Source organism: Elephantulus edwardii, unplaced genomic scaffold (assembly GCF_000299155.1).
Source record: "Elephantulus edwardii isolate Elephantulus edwardi_28Jun2011 unplaced genomic scaffold, EleEdw1.0 scaffold00203, whole genome shotgun sequence".
Taxonomy (NCBI): Eukaryota; Metazoa; Chordata; class Mammalia; order Macroscelidea; family Macroscelididae; genus Elephantulus; species Elephantulus edwardii.
Genome location: NW_006399953.1, coordinates 918,037 through 937,876, shown reverse-complemented (window position 1 = coordinate 937,876; position 19,840 = coordinate 918,037). Strand labels below are relative to the sequence as shown.

General features: G+C 38.8%; 1 protein-coding gene across 1 annotated transcript in view; it reads left to right on the top strand.

The window, feature by feature from the left end:
- Positions 1-19,840, top strand: part of CCDC67 (coiled-coil domain containing 67) — a 141,089-nt gene that overhangs the window by 73,416 nt on the left and 47,833 nt on the right. The window contains exon 7 of the mRNA XM_006897180.1: positions 11,478-11,623. Coding sequence (XP_006897242.1) covers positions 11,478-11,623 — 146 coding nt within the window. The remainder of the gene's footprint in view (positions 1-11,477; positions 11,624-19,840) is intronic.

Sequence of the window (19,840 nt, the reverse complement as noted above, 5' to 3'; positions counted from 1 at the left end):
ATTTTTTTTTCACCTAAGGCAATAGATAGATAGAGGGTGTGTGTGTGTGTGTGTGTGTGTGTGTGTGTGTGTGTATTCCCAGTAGTGGAACTGCTGGGTCAAATGCTATTTCTGTTTCCAACTTTTTGAGAAAGTGTCATACTACCTTCCAGATTGGTTGAACCACTTTACACTCCCACCAACAGTGAACCCTTGTTCCAGTTTCTCCACAACCTCACCAGCTTTTGTTGTTTGCTGCTTTGTTGAATTTTGCTATTTTTCTGTGGTGAGATGATATCTCATAATTGTTTTGAAGGAAAATTTTTTTTTTAAATTTTCTATTAGTTTATTTACAAAATTCGAATACATTGTTTTCAAGAACAAATTCTTTCAATTTCCCTCATCCCCCTCATCAAATTGTACAACCCCACAATTAAGCTCCCCTCCCCCTGAACATCCTCATTCTTCTGCTTACAACCTCTCCCACCTCTCTTGGATCCTTATACTCATTCCACAATAACGAGAGCAAGGCCTTTTTTATCATAGGAGTTACTAGTTTTGTTTTTTTAACGTGTAGTAGAAGACCTGTCATTGACAGATATTAAATAAATATTTAGGGGACTTTTGTGGTATAGTCCATAATGATTTGCTCTCTATAAAAAGGCCTCAATTCTCCGTTGAGTTGAATCCAACAGAGCCTCAGCCTGAGAAAGTGCACAGGTTCTCCAGTTTCAATTTATAGCCTCAGGACCCAATGGTATATCTATTTGAGCTTGAACCACCTCTACTGCTGTGAGTCTGTTAGCATCGTTTCCAAGGAGAATGTGGTCATTAGAGTGGAGCATTAGAGTTATGGCCAAGGGAAGAGTCTTCCTGCTGGTGAGAAGACGCAAGTGAGGAGACTTGAGCTGATTTCATTGAGAACTTGCTCAGATGGAGTGTCACATTTTCCATGTGCTTTAATAAAAGATTTCTAATTCTTAACTATCCTTGAACTTCCACAGATTAGATATGAAGGGGAAATATTTAAGAAACATATTACTTGGTGTAATAAGCAACAAAACTTGAATGTTTATTGGTTCATATGTGAGGTTATGTCAAAATATATATACCCATAAGTCAGACCTAGTGGACCAACTTTCATGGCCTATTCCAGTCTGATAGTTGCCATAACCCTACAAAGTAATGTGGTCTGTCTGGGTTGTTATGGTGTTGTTACTGTGTGCCATTGAATCACCTACAACTCACAGCAACCCTATTCACATTAGATCTGAAACCTGCCCTATCCTGAGCAAATCTCACCACCTCCAACAGACCTAATCCCATTACTGCAATCACTGAGTCAATCCATCTCATCCTGGGCCTTCCTGTCCTGTGCTGGCCCTCCACCCTTCCAAGCATGATATCCTTCTCCCAGGAGTGGACCCTCCTGGCCACATGCACAAAGTATGTTGAGATAGAGCTTTAAAATCCTTGCCTCCAGGGAGCAATCTGGTTTCACCCTATCCAGAGCAGAGCTGCTTGTTCTTCTGACATTCCACAGTATGTTAGACACCCTTCTCCAGCACCACAACTCAAAGACATCAATCTTTCTTCTATCATCCTTAGTTATTGTCCAGCTCTCTGATGCATAGCAAGTAATTGTGAAGATTGTGGCCTGGAGCAGATGCACCTTAGTCTCCAGACTGATATCATTGCTCTTTGGTATTCTTGAGAGGTACCTGACAGCAGACTTCCCTAGTACAATTTATCTTTTGATTTACTGACTGCTAGTACCAAGTGTTGATTGTGGATCCAAGCAAGCTGAAGTTACCAACAATCTCAATCTCTTTTTTGTCTCATCCATAATGAAGCTTCCAGTTGGCCTAGTAGTGAGAATCTTTGCTTTCTTGATGTTGAATTTCAATCCATATTGATTAATACAGTCTTTAAACTTCTGCAGCAAATGCCTCATGTCCTCTGCACTTTCAGAAAGCAAGGTTGCATCACCTGCATAACACAGATTATAGTTGAATCTTCCTCCATTCCTGATGCCACATTTCTCCTCATAAAGTCCAGTCTCCAAAATTATTTTTACTGCATATAGATTGAAAGGTATGGAGATAGGATGCATCCATGGTGCACACCTTTCTTGATCCTAAACTGTCTGGTATTTCGCTGTTCTCTTCTGACTATTGCTTTCTGGTGAAAGTATAGGTTTTACATGAGCACAATTAAGTGTTCTGGGATTCCTATTCTCCTCAAAGTTACCAAAAATTTGTTGTTATCCACACAGTCAAATTAATGACATCCAATTTCTAGAAAATTCATACTTGGCCTTTATTTCTTTTATAACCCAGTTGTGCTCTAGCAGAGAGGTGCTTAATTTCCAGATGGATGGTTCTGTAAGCTCTACTCTCCTGTGGTTAATTTCTAGTTTTATGCTATTGTGGTTTGAGAAGATACTTTGTATTATTTCAATGTTTTGTTAATTGGTTGAGGTTTGTTTTGTGTCCTACTATGTGATCGATTCTGGAAAATATACCATGAGCACTTGAGAAAAAAGTGAATTGTGTTTTAGTTAGGTGCAGTAGTACCCTGAATGCATCCACAAGGTTGAGTTGGCTGATTGTATAATTTTACTCTTCTGCATCTTTGTTGAGTCTTTTGAGTTGACCTATCCTTTGATGATAGTGGTGTGTTGAAGTCTTCTACCAATATTGTGCTATATCTTTCTTCAATTCTGTTAATTGTTGTTTTATGTATTTTACAGGTCTGTCATTTGGTGCATAAATATTGGCCAAGGTTATGTCTTTTTCATCTATTTTGCCTTTAATTAGTATGTAATGCCCTTCTTTATCTTTTGTGGTGGTTTTCATTCTGAAGTCTATTTTATCAGAGATTAGTATTACCACTCCTGCTTTTTTGAGGTTGCTATTTGCTTGGTATATTCCCCCCCCCCCAGCTTTTGATTTTGAGTGTTACCGTTTACTAGCAGGACCTGAAGACACAGCATTGCTGAGGAAAAACCATGCAAACAGACAAACAGAGAGAAAGTGAGACACAGGTGGCTTAGGCAAGAGCCAATAAGTGCTGAGATTTGTTTTCTCAGCATATAGAGACAGTACAAGCATTCCATTACTATCTAAACAACTACACAGCAAACAATTATCTCAAAGACCCTAAAGTAACATATCTAACAATTATCTCTGTGGCTAGAAAGATATGTGTCTTTGAGTATTCTGGGAACCAGGGCTTTTAATGATTTACTCAGATAGTTCTAACAAAAACACAAAAAGTTTATCTCTTGTCTTCTGTAAAGTCTCAAGGACAATAGTATCTCGTTAATCTGTATTTTCTATAAGCTCTCAAGGATTTTAGTTTCTCATTAATAAAGCCTTCACAGCTACTCTTCTGGGTTTTATGAGGTCTCATGGAAACACCCTGTTTTTCTTGGGGACATGTCTGTGTGCTTACCTAGTAAGCTGTTTTCAGTTAGCTTCCAGCTGAGTGTCCTCAAAGCGGTACTCTAAATTCATATACAGACAGTCAACCAAGGCACATCAGCTTCCAGAACTCACATTTGAGTCTGTCTTTCTCTTCTTTTTTTAGATGTTTCTCTTGTAGGCAACATTTTGATGGGCTTTAGGTTTTGTTTTGTTTTGTTTTTAATCCATTCTGCTACTCTTTTTTCTCCTGGTTGGTACATTTAGTCTCTTTCCATTTAATGTGATTATTGTCAGGCCAGGTTTTACCATTACCATTTTTTGTGAAGGACCTATGTATTTATGTGCTCCCTTCTTGACAGCAGTATTTAATCCAAAGTACCTGAATTTCAAAAGAGGGAAGTCTGTTTCCTTCCAGAAACCACCTCTCAGCCCAGCTCAAACTGGTCCAGCCTCTTCTGCTTGAGCTTAAGGGGTCCCACTAAGTGTAGCTAAACAGCAGTGTTTCACCCAAAGTACCAGTGATATTGGTGCTTCCTGGTGCTGGAGAGCAGAGGCGGCAGCTGGGCAGTCTCCAGGCAGTGGGACAACAGGGTCTCCAGATGGCTGGGGCTGTGGTCTAGTGCTCTGGGCGGGATTACAGTGTAAAACTGCAGCCCCTCAACCTAGCAGGCAGTGGTTCTGTTGTTGGCCAGGGCGTGAGTGAGCCTGGACTGGGCTGCAGCCTTTAGCAGATGCAGCAAAAGTGGTGGCTGGAAGACACTCCCGGGCTGGACAAGCCGTACAGGCCTTGGTGTCTTGCACCAGAGCGAAGGTAAAGTCCCCCAACCCATACTTGCTCTTTAATGTCATGAAAATTTGCCTTCACTATGAAACAACTGAACAAGTTCCTACTCACAACAAATGTCTTTATAACATTCACATTCACTCACTAAACAGCTTTTAAATGAGCCTTTCTTGTGCTTAAGTTCAGCTCAACTCATTGTCTTGGAGTCAGAAGTAATTCACAGCTGACTTTCCAGGGGGTTTTCAGAGGCTGTAAATTATAAGGGAGGTAACAGCCAGCCCATCTTTCTCCTGAGCTTCTCCTTACCCATTATACCACCACATAAGTATCACCAAGTCAAAACTGACTAATACCTCACCCTTCAACAGGTTTTCTGAGGCATTAAATCACACAGGAGGAGAATGCGCATCTTTCTCTTGCAGGGAAGCTCAAACTATTGACTCGAACTGTGTGCCTTTGCATTGGCAGCACAAGTTCTTACAATTAAGCCACCAGCACTCCCTTCAGAACATTAAAGGAAGGCTAAATAAGAACCATATGCACCTGTTCCAATTTACCAACAGAAATGACTAAGGACACAATTAGAAACACATCTTGTTCATTACCTAGAGACTGCCTGCCAAGAAACTTCCTCAGAGAGCAGGTATTAAAGACTTATAGCATTTATCAAATACCATTTGTTTTCTTTTTAATGCTTTAGATATGCAGAAACAGCTAAATAAAATAATCCTAGGTCATATGCTTTGTTGTTGTTGCTATATATCATCAAGTTGGAACTGACTCATAGCGGATCCTCCAGCAGGTTTTCAGTGGCAGTTAACTGCATGGGAGAAGATTGCCTATTTTTCTCACATGGAGCAGCTAGTGGTTGAAGCCTTTGAGTTAGCATCACAACTCCACCATCACTAAGGCACCAGAACACCCTAAGTATGCTTGTCATCATTGTTGAGTGTCACTGAATCATAACTGACCCATAGCTGACCTTCCACTGGTTTTCAGAGGTGGTAATCACATGGGAGGAGATTGCTTATCCTTCCCAAGCAGAGCAACTGGTAGATTTGAATCTTGTGCTTTTGGGATTACAGCACAGCTTCTTACCACTAGGCCACCAGTGTTCCCTTAAATATTCTTAAGTATGTTTTATATATAAGGATCGCAACATATATTTGTATATCACCAGAGTTTTATTAAAAAAACTGCAGACCTATTGAATTAAAATATATTGTGTTAAGGGAAGGGGAAGTAAGTTTGAAAACACAAGTGATTATGATACAAGTGATCTGAGTATAAAAACTGGTTCTTTCTGTAGCTTGTTCAAAGAAGAGCTGTTTATCAGCACCAGGTCCTTAGAAGTTCTGACTCCACTATCAACCTTGGTAGTTTCTTCTATACATAAAATTTCTACTTCTAACCCTTCCCTCTCCCCCCCCCCCAGAGCCCTTATGCAGAATTTCTGAAAGCTTAATCACCTGGAAATTATAAGGTGCAGATTCTGATTCAGTAGCTACAGTCTTGAGCCTGAGGTCCTACCTTTTTAACTAGTGTTGGTGCTGCTGTCTCCTCAGGCTGTTATTTAAATAGCCAAGATCATACAGTATTTAAGTGAGAATCAATACTTTGTCTTTCTTAATTCTCACCAATGTTTTTGTTTCCTTTTTTGAGATTTTAAGTGAAGTTTACAAAAATGTTGGAATTTTATTCATTCATTGTTGCACATTTTCCTCCCCATCCACCCCAGTTCACTTTTTCTTTTAAAAAAATATTCATTCATTATTGCATAATTTCCTGCTCAGTCGACTTTGTTATGCAACTCTTATTCTGTACTGTTGTTTTGTTTCTTTTTTAGATCTCTCAACCTTTTCTCTAGTGCTTGAAGATTTTCAGCCTTGCTTGCATCAATAGCAGATTATTTGCTAAGTCCCTTCACATGGGTATCTTTACATGTCATTATTTAAGTAACAACTGGTCTCTTCAGAAAAGAAAAAAGCAAAACCTTTTCCTCAGTGAGCTCTCCAAATGTCACTCTTCTCTACTAACACAAACAGATTTTGTATGTTTCATAGAATTTCAGTTAATTCTGATTCAAGGTTATGCCACTTATCCTTGTCCTGGAGATAGAGACCTTTTGTACCCTGCCTCCAGATGAAGGCAGACCCACTTTCCTACAAGCACTTGCTTGTTTGATGATTTTCTAGGGGCAGATTTGCAAAGCATTCTTTAAATGCCAAGGTCAAGTTAATTCATCTATTTGGCAATATTTTGTTTCACATTTCTTTTCTTTTGAGATTCTAACCTCATTTGAAAATTCTTGTTGATCTAGGACTTTGTCCAAACACATCTTTAGAACCCATATTTTCTTATCAATTTGTGTCTCTTTTTATATCTATTTCCTAGTCAGACAGGAAGTTGTGGAGTTAAAGTATTACAACTAGGTCCTTCCCAGGTCCTAGATCTCAAAGGAAACACTGTATATTTAGGCTTAGTTTGTTTTTTGTTGTGTTGTGTTTTTTTGTGGGGTTTTTTTAAAAAGTATCCTAGAAATTGTATCCTTTGCCACTGACACAATTGTTTATCTAGGGTTTGACTGAAAATTAATGAGTAAGAAAACATATATCCATACAAAAGTTTGTACATAAACTTTCATAGCTGTGTTATCCATAATAGCAAAAATTAGAAACAGCTCAATGTCCAATGAATATATAATAAAATGTTGTTGTTGTTGTTGTTATGTGACATCAAGTTGCCTGCAACTCATAGTGATCCTATCTACAACAGCCCTAAACCCTGCTTTATCCTGTGCCGATCTAATTGTCTCTGACACATCTACACTCATTACTCTAGTCACTAAATCAATCCATCTCATCGAGGGTCTTCCTCTCTTGCACTGTCCCTCCTCCCTCCACCCTCCTAAGCATGAAGTCTGTCTCCAAGGACTAGTCCCTCCTTGCAACATGTCCAAAGTATGTCAGACAAAGCTTCAGAATCCTTGTCTCCAAGGAGCAGCCTGCTTCACCCTCTTCAAGTCAAACTTGTTTGTTCTCCTAGCAGACCATGGTATATTCAATACTCTCTTCCAGCACCACAGCTCAAATGCATCAGTTCTCCTTCTGTCATCCCTAGTCATTGTCCAGATTTTTGATGCACAGCAAGTAATTGCAAAGACCATGGCCTGGATTACGGGGACCTTGGTCTCTAGACTGACATCATTGCTCTTCAGTACCTTGGAGAGGTCTCTGACAGTACACTTTCCCAATGCAATTCTTTTTTTTTTTTTTTATTTCCTGGTACCAAGAGTGTTGATTGTAGGGCCAAGCACTCTCTTCATTGTCTATCATGATGCTGCCAATAAGCCCAAGAGTGAGAATCTTTGTTTTCTTGATGTTGAGCTTCAATCCACATTGAATGCTGCAGTCCTTGACCTTCTACAACAAATGCTTCAGGTCCTCCTCAATTTCAGCAAGTAGCGTTGTGTCATCAACATAATGCAGATTGTTGATGAGTCTATGTCCAATCCTGGTATCACACTTCTCCTCATAGAGCCCAGGCTCCCAATGAAAGACCCTAAACTAGGGCTTTTCCCAGACCAGCCGTGACCCCGAGCTACTCACACCAGATCCACTTGCTGTAATCACAAGAGGCTTTATTGACGAAGCTTCGGGACGACTTATATCTCACATGAGAGACAGGGAAGTCGACCCCGAGCCCCAAAAAGCAAGGGAATTTATACTAGGTCTAGGGGTTCTTTGGCGTAGAGATAGCTCATTGGCTCTTTGGAAAAGGAGAAGTTCAATTTTAGGTCAGGTGCCTGCTGCTGACGTTAGTTAAAATATGGTTTTTGCCAGTAATTGTTTCTTCAGTTTGTGGTCAGCTAGTTCCTGGAACACAAACATTCACACAAGATCAAAGGTATAGGTTCTTACAATACTGATCAAAGGTATGGGTTCTTACAATACTTGGGTTTGGGGACATTATTATTATTATTTTTTAAATTTTCCTTTCACCAGGTAATCTGTTCTGTGTATAGATTGAAAAGATATGGAGCTAGGACACATCCTTGATACACACCCTTCTCTATTTTGAACCATGCAGTGTTTCCTTGCTCTGTTCTGGTAAATCCCTCCAGGGCCAAGTATAGGTTTCACATAAACACAATCAAGTGTTCTGGAATTTCCATTCTCAGAGTCAGCCACAGTTTGTTGTGATCCACACAGTCATATGCCTTTGCATAGTCAATGAAACACAGATAGACATTCCTCTGATAATCTCTGCTTTCAGCCAAGATCCATTTGACATTAGCTATAATATCCCTAGTGCCATAGCCTCTTCTAAATCCAGCCTGAACTTCAGGCAATTTTCTGTTGATGTGTTGTTCCAGTGGTTTTTGGATAATCTTCAGCAGAATCTTGCTTGCATGTGATATCAGTGATACTGTTTGATAATTTCTATACTCTGTTGTATCAGCTTTCTTTGGAATGGGAACAAATATAGATCTCTTCCAGTTAATAGGCCAGGTAGTTGTCCTCCAGATTTTTTGGCATTACTTGGTGAGCACATCCAAGGCAACGTCTGTTTGTTGAAATATGTCATTTGGTATGCCATCAATTCCTGGGGCCTTGTTTTTTGCCAATTCTTTCAGAGCAGCTTTAACATCTTCCTTCATCACCACAGACAGTGGAATATTGTTGAGTTATAAAAAGAAATAGGACTACATTATTCACAATAGCAATAAAATGGAAACAGCTCAAATGCTCAACAACAAGTGAATGGATTTAAAAAGTGTGATACATTCACACACTGGAATACTACGGAGCACTAAGGAGCAATGATTTTGTAAAATACCATATAACATGAGAGAGGCTAGAAAAGCATTATGCTGAGTAAAATACTTTAGTCACATATGCACAAATATTGTGTCAGCCCACTATTGTGGAAAAAATGAAGATAACTGATATATGTAGAAATGTTCAACAGGGAAAGGAGAGAGATAGGCAAAAAAAAAGGAAAGGGGGAAAAATCACTGAGGTAGCAGAGATTAGTGGGTGGAGAGAGGATGAAGTAATGGGAAAATCTCAGTGAAGACTTGAAAAAATGAGGTGATAATAGGCATAGAGTAATGACAATTGATTATGGAAATATATATATAAATTATTATATAAAACAAAGTACATGTAAAAATGCAATGTATATGAATTATTATATGCAAGCCAATACATTTTTTAAAAAATAACATATTGAGGCATTCTACAATAATGGGTGAACTTTGAAAGTATTGCTAAGTGAAAGAAACCAGTTATGAAAGAAGTTACTGTCTGATTTAATTTATATATCTCAAATAAGAAAATCTACATAGACATAACATAGAGCAGTGATTCCCCAAATAGTAGGAGGAGGGGAAAAATATTAATCTCCAGATAGTTGGTTTTAGGGGGCCAAAAATGTACAGGGCTATGGTAGTGGTTGCATGATGCTGAAAATGCTTAAAACCATTTCACTTAACTTTGAGTAAAAAATAATTTTTTTGCCTTGAATGATCTTTCATAATGTCTGGATTTTTTTGCTCCAACACCTGCCAATTATGAGCTATGTGATATTGGACGAAGTTTGCCCCTCAATTTCTTCCTCTTATAAAAATAAGAGTGGATTTGATGACTTGGGTCAGGTACATTTTCTCTATGAAGTAAATAGAATGGAAGGAACCTAATGACATAGAAAGATTCCTCCAATAAGTTGTCCTGGAGAGCCATCGTATTACTGGAGAATGTCATTCAGCACATCACAATCACAAACCTCAGATGACTACTCAGGATCGCCCAACAAAACGGCACTGTTTCTCCTGTCTCTGACCCTCGCATTCTCTATAATTGCCATTTCAACTTTTGCCACTCTCAAACATCATTCTCATATCCTCCCCTCCACCTGTTTCCACTGTCAGCCCATCACCTTGTCCTTTATTCACAATTATAACAGAATCCAAGAGACAGACATTCTCATTTTCCCATATCCTAATACAAAAATGTGTCTACATTTCATCTTCCTTTTGCAAGAGAGGAGCCAATCACTTATACAGAAAGTAATTCTCTGACCTGCACTTCAAGGACCAGTTCACTACTACCTTTCAAAGATAGAAACCATTAGTGTTATCCCTTCTCTCTCCTAACTGTATCCTTCTCAACTGTAGCCTTCTCAACAGCTTTTACTCTTCAGTTAACAATATATAGACATTGAACTCACAGGTTTATGAGTATTTCTAATTGCCAGCTGATGAGCTCTGGTGGCCTAGTGGTAAGAAGCTGCCTTGCAATCACAAAGGCATGCTGTTCAAATCCAGTAGCAGCTCTGGCATGAGAAGGATAGGCAATCTTCCCCCACACCAGACCACCCCCTTCCCCGCCCCATGATTTACTGCCTCTGAAAACCGGCTGTGAAAACCAACTGGAGATTCAGCTCTGACTCGATGGCACACACAACAATAGCAGTTGCCAAATGAAATATGTCCACTAGTTGGCAATGCTCTCTTGTTGTTTGTCATCAAGTTGGAACCAAACCATAGTTGACCCTCCAGCTGGTTTTCAGAGGCTGTAGACTGTATGAGAGGAGATTGCCTGTCTTTCCCCTGTTGAACAGCTGGTGGATTTGAGCCACATTTTTTAAAATTTTCATTATTGGCAGGGCAATTTCTTACCACTAAGCCACCAGAACTCTGTAGTAGGCTATAGTGAAACTATATCTTTTCTTTCACTGATGAGCTTTGAGATTGTTCTTTGTTGACATCTTTTCAATTTGGGAAATATTTACATTAATTTATATTTTAGGTATTGATGGTTTAGAGTAGTTTGGTCCCCTGCTCCATAGTGGTGCACTGCTAGCCTAAAGGTTGTGCCTCACTGGTGGTTCAGTTCCACCATCGGCTCCATGTGACATACAGCCTTGGAAATCAAATAAGCTGGTTACGGCTTGACAGCAGTGATGATGAGATACTTTATGCATATTTTCATGTGTACTTTCATACATACATGCACTAAAGCCATCTGTGAATGATTATTTGCTTACAAATAATAATTTTCTGATTTTATCTTCAGCTGAACACATAAGATAAGTGTTATAAATTATCCAAAGAATGGAATTCTTTTTAACACAGATTTGGTAGAGGACTAAATGTCAGTTCACTATATTTAGGCTAGTTTGTAGATATTAAGTATTTATATATATATATATATATATATATATATATATATATATATCAGGATATATTTAAAAATAAGCATTGGATTTTTTTTTTCATTTAGGCTATGGAAGCAGGACTCTCAGAAGTAAAAAGTGAGTTACAGTCACGAGATGATCTCTTGAGAATTATAGAGATGGAACGATTGCAGTTGCACAGAGAATTATTAAAAATGGGAGAGTTCCAAAGTGCTCAAGAAAACCAAAAAAGGTATATTCTTTCTATTCATCAGCCTGGGAGACAAGATTAATACATTTGCTTGAGTAGCTTTTGAAATTTTAAACCAGGATAAAAAAGCCTATTTGTTTTATATCTACATACTGTTAGTAGATTAATTTTAGATATTAAAAACAAGATTAATATTCTTGACTTTAAAAATTGGTGTTTTGACTTACCTTAAAAATGACATCACATTCTGATTTATGGATATCTATGTGCTGTCATCTCTTGTTCATAGGAGTTTCATAAGCCTACTATTTCAGAAGTGAATAGCCAATCCTTCTTCCTAGTCTGTCTTAATCTGGGAGCTTTACTAAAACTTGTCCTCCATGGATGACTCCTCTGGCAGTTGACACACTGGTGGCACAGCCTTTAGTATCACAGTATCCACAAGTTACCTCAGTACAGCAAACTAACAGACAAGTGCTATAATAATTAGAACAATGATAAATAAGCAAAAATACAGATACCCAGGGTATAAAGTAATAAGCAATATGCAGACATTCTCCATGACAACAAATTAACAGGTAAGTTTCACCATGAAAACCCTATGAATGTTAGAAGAACACAGATAAAGTATTAGAAGTAGAGACCAGGTTGAAAGTCAGTCAAAATGAGGAGAAATAGCTACACACATCCTTTAATAGTTGGAACATGGAATGTATGAAGTATGAATGTTAGAAAACCAGAAGTTATGACAAATTAAATGGGATACATGAACATTGTAATTCCAGGAATTGATAAGATGAGGTTGACTTGTTTTGACCACTTTGAATCAGAAAAATCACATGGTATACCTTTTTGAGTAAAATTTTAATTGTGATTTTAGTGAATGTTTACAGAGAAGTTAGGTTTTCATTCATTCACTGTTGCACATTTTACCCCATATCCTTCCCCTCACCTCCCCTAATTCACTTAAAAAAAAAAGATATCAATTTGTTGTTACAAAATTACCTACCTGTTGCAGTCCTCTTTGCAATTATATACCTCTTATTTTCTGCTCTTGTTGTTTGTATAATGCTTAATCATCTATTCCTTTTAGAGAGTTCTTTCCTTAATCTATCCACTCTTATCCTCCCCTCCTCCCAACCCCTTATGTCAGATGTGCACATCATGCTGAGTGAAATATCCCAATGACAGGGAACAAATACTGTGTAGCACCACTGTTATAAAGCATGTCTGACATGGTGTACTATCTTGGAAATGAAAAACAGAGGAAGAATGATGTTGTATTCATAGTTAGGAAGACAATTTCAAGTTCTATCATGAAGTACAAAGTTGTGAGTGATAGGATATTATCTATATGCATAGAAGGAGTGCCTGCTAATACAACTATAATTATATACATCAACAGCTAAAGCCAAAAAGGAGGAAATTGAAGATTTCTATCAAATTTTGCAGTTCAAAATTGACCAAAGGTACAATAAAGATATGTTAGTATTTGTAATCAAACCAGTATAAAATGAAAATGTTATTTAGGGGGGGCAAATATCAAAACAATAATGAAAAAAAGATACATTAGTGATAATTGGTGACTGGAACACAAAAGTTGGAAACAATAAAGAAGGAAGCTTACTTAGTCAGAAAGTACAGGCTTGGTGTCAGAACCAAGGTGGGAAATAGAATTTCCAAATTTTTTACACTTGATGATTTATTCATCACAAATACCTTTTAAAAAACACAAATGGCAACTTTACACATGGACCTTACCAAGTAGATAGCATAGAAATCAAATTGGCTACTTCTATGGAAGGAATCACTGGAGAAGCTCAATATCAGCAGGTGCTGACTGTGGAATAGACCATCAGTCACTCCTGGACAAGTTCCAATTGAGACTGAAGAAAATGAAAAACTATGCAAAACCCAAACTATGATCTTGAGTCTATCCCACCTGAATTTATAAGCCATCTTAATAGGTTTGAAGCACTGAACACCAATGACTGAAGACCAGATGAGTTGTGAGATGACATTGAGGATATCATCCATGAAAAGAGCAAAAGATCTCTACAAAGACAGAGGAGGAAGAATAAACCAAAATGATTGACCAAAGAGACACTGAAAATTGAACTAGAACATTGAGAAGCTATAACAAAGGGAAGAGATGTTGAAGTAAAAGAATTGAACAGAAGATTTCAAAGCGCAACTCAGGAAGACAAAACTAACTATTATTATAACAAAATATGCACAGACCTAGAATTGGAGAATGAAAAAGTAGAACTCGCTTGGCATTTCTCAAGATGAAAGAATGGGGGGGGGGAATTCAAGCCAGGAGTAGCAATATTTAGAGATGCTCTGGATAAAATCTTTAATAATTCAGAAACCATCAAAAGAAGAGGGAGGAAATATACAGAATCACTATATTAAAAAGAACTGGCTAACACTGAAATGTTTCAGGAAATACCATATGATATATGGTAGGAAGCTCTGGTGGACTAATGGTAACAAACTGTGCTGTATCCTAAGGATATGTGGTTCAAATCCACTAGCTGCTCTGTGGGATAAAGATGGGCAGTGTCTTCCTTATGATTTATTGCCTCTGAAAGCCCACTGGAGGGTCAACTATGGGTTGGTTCCAACCCAATGATACTTAACAACAACAGCAACCATATAATGAAGAGACAATAGTAAGGAAGGGGAAAGTTCAAGCTGCACGGTAGGCATTAGCAAAAAATAAGGATCAGGAATCAATGGGATACCAATTGACATGTTTCCAATGACAGATGTTGCAACCTTGGATGTACTCACCAGACTTTGCCAGGAAATTTGTAGGAGAGCTTCCTGGCTGACAGATATTGATATTTGTTTCCATTGCCAAGAAAGGTGATGCAACAGAATGTGGAAACTATCAAAAATAATATTATATGCAAATGAAATAGTGCTGAAATCATTCAAAAATGGCTAGGACACTACTGCCAGAAGTTCAAGCTGAATTTAGAAAAGGCCATGACACCAGGAATATCATTGCTTATGTCAAATGGATCCTACCTGCAAGCAAAAAATATTGGAAGAATTTCTATTTGAGCTTTGTTGACTATGCAAAGGTGTTTGATCGTGTGCATCATAACAAATTATGGCCAACATTAAGAAGAATGGGAATCCCTGAACACTTAATTAATTGTGCTCATGTGAAACCTATACATAGACTAAGAAGCTGTTGTGTGTGGAAACAGATCAAAGGAACATGACATGGTTTAAAGTTAACGAAGAGCTTGCATCAGGGTCCTTTCAGATCTTATTCGGTCTGTATGCTGAGTAGACTACCCAAGAAGCTGGATTCTGTGAGGAACAAAGTGGCATCAGGAGTGGAGGAAGACTCATCAGTAATTTTTCTTATGCAGATGACACAACTATGCTTGCTGAAAGTGAGGAGTGCTTGAAACACTTGCTGAAGAAAATCAAACACTTGCAGCCATCAATATGGATTGCATCTCAATGTTAAGAAAACAAAGTTTCTTGCCACATAGACATCATCATAGATGGATAAAATATTGATGCTGTCAGTGATTTCATCCTACTTGCATCCACAATCAATACACTTTGTAACAGCAGTCATGAGATTAGATGTCTTTTACTGGAAAATCTGCAATCATAGACCTCTCCAAATTACTGAGGAGTAATGATGGTACTTTGAAGACCAACGTACATCTGATTCAGGCCATGATCTTTTCCAAAAGAACAAACAGATATGTCTTGAAGAAGGTGCAATCACAGTGCTCCTTGGAAGCAAAGATAGTGAAGCTTTATCTTGCATATTTGTGGCATGTTGCTAGTAGAGGCTATTCCTTGGAGAAAGACATCATGCTTGGAAAAGTAGGGGTACAGAGAAAGAGAGAAAGACACTTTGACACAGTGACTACAGCAATAGACTTGAGTTTGTCAGAGATTGCGAGGATGGCACAGGATAGGACAGGATTCATGTGTGTTATTGATAGGGTCATACTCAACTCCATGGCACCAAACAACAACATATGCTGTCAAGGACCTCTTTAAAGTGCTAAAGAGCTAGTTGTCAGTTTAAAGACTAAGGTACACTTGATGAAAATCATGGTATTTTCAGTTACTTCATATGAATCTGAAAGTTAGACAATAAAGGAAATAACAGAAGAGTTGATACCTTTGAATTATGGTGTTGGTGAAGAGTATAGAATATACCATGAATTACCAAAAGAACAAATAAATCTGTCTTGGAAGAAGTACAACCAGGATGCTCCTTAGAAACAAGGACTGTGAAACTTCTTTGAGCATGTTGTCAAGAGGGGCCAATTCTTGGAGAAAGAAATCATGCTGGGAAAAATGGGGATCAGAGAAAGCAAAGAAGACCCTTAACCAGGAGGACTGACAGAGTGACTGCAACAGTAGACTTGCACATGACAGAGATTGTGTTGCTTCCACAGAATAGGGCAAGGTTCAGATATCTTGTTCATAGGACCACTGTGAGTCATAGTTGAGTTGACGGTACCTAATAACAACAATGTGTTAGGAAAGAGCCCTGGTGGTACAATAGTTAAGCACTGGACTTCTCACTAAAGTCAACTGCTTGAACTCACCCTTCACTCTGCAGGGGAAAAGAGCTGGCAACCTGTTCCCATAGAGCTTGTGGTCTAGGAAACCCTCTGGGGCAATTCTCTGTCCTGTAATGTCACTAGGCACACAACAGATGTGTCATAGTAAGTCATAGAAACTTTTCTTCACAACACCAGAAAAACATTTCATTATGCTTATGAATAAGGCTTATCCCATATTTTTCAAGTTTTTATTCAGTTGCTAGAAAATTGGAAGTTAACTTTGAAACTCTTTAAATGTCTTTATTTTGGTCTCCAAATTCAACATGTTGTTAGTCCCAATAAGATTCTTTCATTAGAATATAATTTCCCCCTCTTTTAAAGTCATAGATGTATATTCAATAACCACATGGGCAATTAAACTGCTAAACAATGAAAGATTTATCCTTGTGAATAGACACTGTGTTCAACTGTCATTACAAATAGACTAGAAGTCCTGGCTGCAGCCTGCCTGCAGTCTCAGAATCTCCATCAACTCTGGCTTCACTTGGACACTCTTAACAGGTGAACTTGACCAGTGCTCAGTGTGCAACCACTTCTGACCCAGCCTGCTTACAATCTTAGAACTTTCCCCATCACCTCCAGCTTGGCTTTAAAACCTTGGGACACAGAGATTGGACAGTGGCCTGCACCTTGAAGAACCTAGTTCCTACACTCTGCTATATTTTGTGACCAGGGACCTAAGAGAAATTCCAGTTGGATGAGCTGCCCCTTCCTCTTCTGAAGCAGTGAGCTCCTCACCTGAGGTACACAGATCAAGGACTGTTGGACACCACGTAAAAAGTTTAAAAAAACCCCAAACAACCAACCTATCGGACATGCTCACCAAGATGTGCCAAGAAATCTGGAGAACAACCACTTGGCCAACTGACTGGAAGAGATCTATTTTTGTTCCCATTCCAAAGAAAGGTGACCCAACAGAGTGTGGAAACTATAGAACAATCTCATTGATTTCACATGCAAGCAAGATTCTACTGAAGATTATAAAAAAACAACTGGAACAGCACATCAGTAGAGAACTACCAGAAGTCCAGGCTGGGTTTAGAAGGGGTCGTGGTACTAGGGATATTATAGCTGATGTTAGATGGATCTTAGCTGAAAGCAGGGAATTCCAGAGGAATGTCTATCTATGTTTCATTGAGTATGCAAAGGCATTTGACTATGTGGATCATAACAAACTGTGGCTGTCTCTGAGAATAATGGGAATTCCAGAACACTTGATAGTTCTAATGCGAAACCTATACTTGGGCCAGGAGGCAGTCATCAGAACAGAGCACGGGAACATGGCATGATTCAAACTGGAAAGGGCGTACGCCATGGATGCATCCTATCTCCATACCTTTTTAACCTGTATGCAGAACAGATCATCCGAGAGGCTGGGCTCTATGAAGAGAAATGTGGGGTCAAGATTGGTGGAAGATTTATCAACAATCTGCGATATGCAGATGACACAACCCTGCTTGCTGAAACTGAGGAGGACCTGAAGCACCTGCTGCAGAGGGTCAAGGACTGTAGCCTCCAATATGGCTTGAGGCTCAATGTCAAGAAGACAAAGATTCTCACCACTGGACCAATTGGCAGCATCAGGATGGATGGTGAAGAGCTTGAGATTGTTCACAGCTTTAGTTTGCTTGGCTCCACAGTCAACAGTCTTGGCACCAGTAGTCAGGAAATTAAAGGGTGTATTGTGATGGGAAAGTCTGCTGTTAGGGACCTCTCCAAAGTACTGAAGGGCAGTGGTGTCTCTCTGGAGACGAAGGTGCATCTGATACAGGCCATGGTCTTTGCAATCACTTGTTATGCATCAGAGAGTTGGACAATGACCAAGGAGGACAGAAGGAGAATTGATGCTTTGAGCTGTGGTGCTGGAGAAGAGTATTGAGAATACCATGGACTGCTAGGAAAACAAACAGATTCATCCTGGAAAGGGTTAAACCGGGTGGCTCTTTGGAGGCAAGGATTCTGAGGCTCTGTCTAACATACTTTGGACATGTTGTAAGAAGAGACCTGTCCTTGGAGAAGGACATCATGCTGGAGAAGGTGGAGGGACAGCACAGGAGGGGGAGGCCCTCTATGAGGTGGATTGATTCAGTGACTGGGGTTATCGGGATGGGCGTGTCAGAGACAGTGCGATTGGCAGAAGACAGAGCAGAGTTTAGGGCTGTTGTGCATAGGGTCGCTATGAGTTGCAAGCAACTCAACGGCATATAACAACAACATCCCATAGTATACACACAAAATGCCAAGAACTCAACAAAAATTTAAAAAACCTGTTAAAGCTAGTAGATCATTTTAATAGAGTGCAGGATATAAGATCAAAATCCAAAAAATCAGAGGGATTCCTATACAATAATAAAGAGAACTAAAAAAAAAAAACCCAACCCAAACAGACAACAACAACAACAAAAAAACAACCAACCACAAAGAGAACTCAGAGAAGGAAACCAAAAAAGCAGTACCATTTACAATAGCCAACCACAGATAGAGTTATTTCAAAGTGACCCACCTTACTGGAAACACAAAAGACCTGTACAAAGAAAACATCAGAACTTCTTTGCAAGACACAATAAAAGACCTAAATGGGAAAATGTGCCCTGTTCATGGCCAGGAAGACTCAATATTGTGAAAATGATAATCCTACCAAGGCAGTTTACATGTTCAATATAATCCGAGTACAGACATCAAATTCCTTTATCAAGGAGATCAAAAGGAAAATTTTCAAATTTATTTGAAGAGGAAAGAGACCAAAATGAACAAAGCACTTCTGAAAAACAAAACTGAAGTGGGGAGGCATAATAGTCCCTGACCTCAAAACCTACTACAGTGGTGGTAACCAAAACGACATAGTACTGGTACAATGGCAGGCACATAGATCAACAGAATTAAGAACCCAGAAATAGACCCAGCTGTCCAGGCTCAACTGATATTCGACAAGGAAATTAAACCTATTAATGGGAAATGACAACCTCTTCAACAAATCATGCTGACAAAACTGGTTTTCTACCTGCAGAAAGCTGAAACGAGATCCACATCTCACAACATCACAAAAATCAACTCAAGGTGAGACCTGGGAGAAAAGCCCAAAACCACAAAGTTCATCAGAAACAAACTGGGGTCAAGCTTAGACTGCCTAATCTATAGTATAAAGAACGTGCCAAATACAGCCAGAAAAGCACAATCTGGAGAGGATTAAGTTGATGAATGGGATTGTCTAAAGATTAAGTCCCTGTGCTCATCAAAACCTTTTTCCAACAGAGTGAAAAGAAAACCTACTGATTGTGAAAAAGCATTTAGCAATAGCATTTCAGACAAGGGTCTCATATCAAAAGTTTACAGAATCTTACAGGACCTCTCTAATTACAAAATGGGCAAAAAAACATAGACTTTTCACAAACGAAGATATTCAGATGGCTGACAGACACATGAAGAAATGTTCAAAATCACTGGCAATAAGAGAGATTGAAATAAAAAACAAAATGAGATGCCATCTCACTCTAGTAGCAGTGGCAAAGTTTAACAGGACAGCAAGTCATAAATGTTTGAGAGGATGTCTTTTTAAAAAAATTTTTAAATTTTTTTTTATTTTATTTTTTTATTTTTGTGTGTGAGTGTACCGTCAAATCAGATCTGACTGGTACAGGAGGAG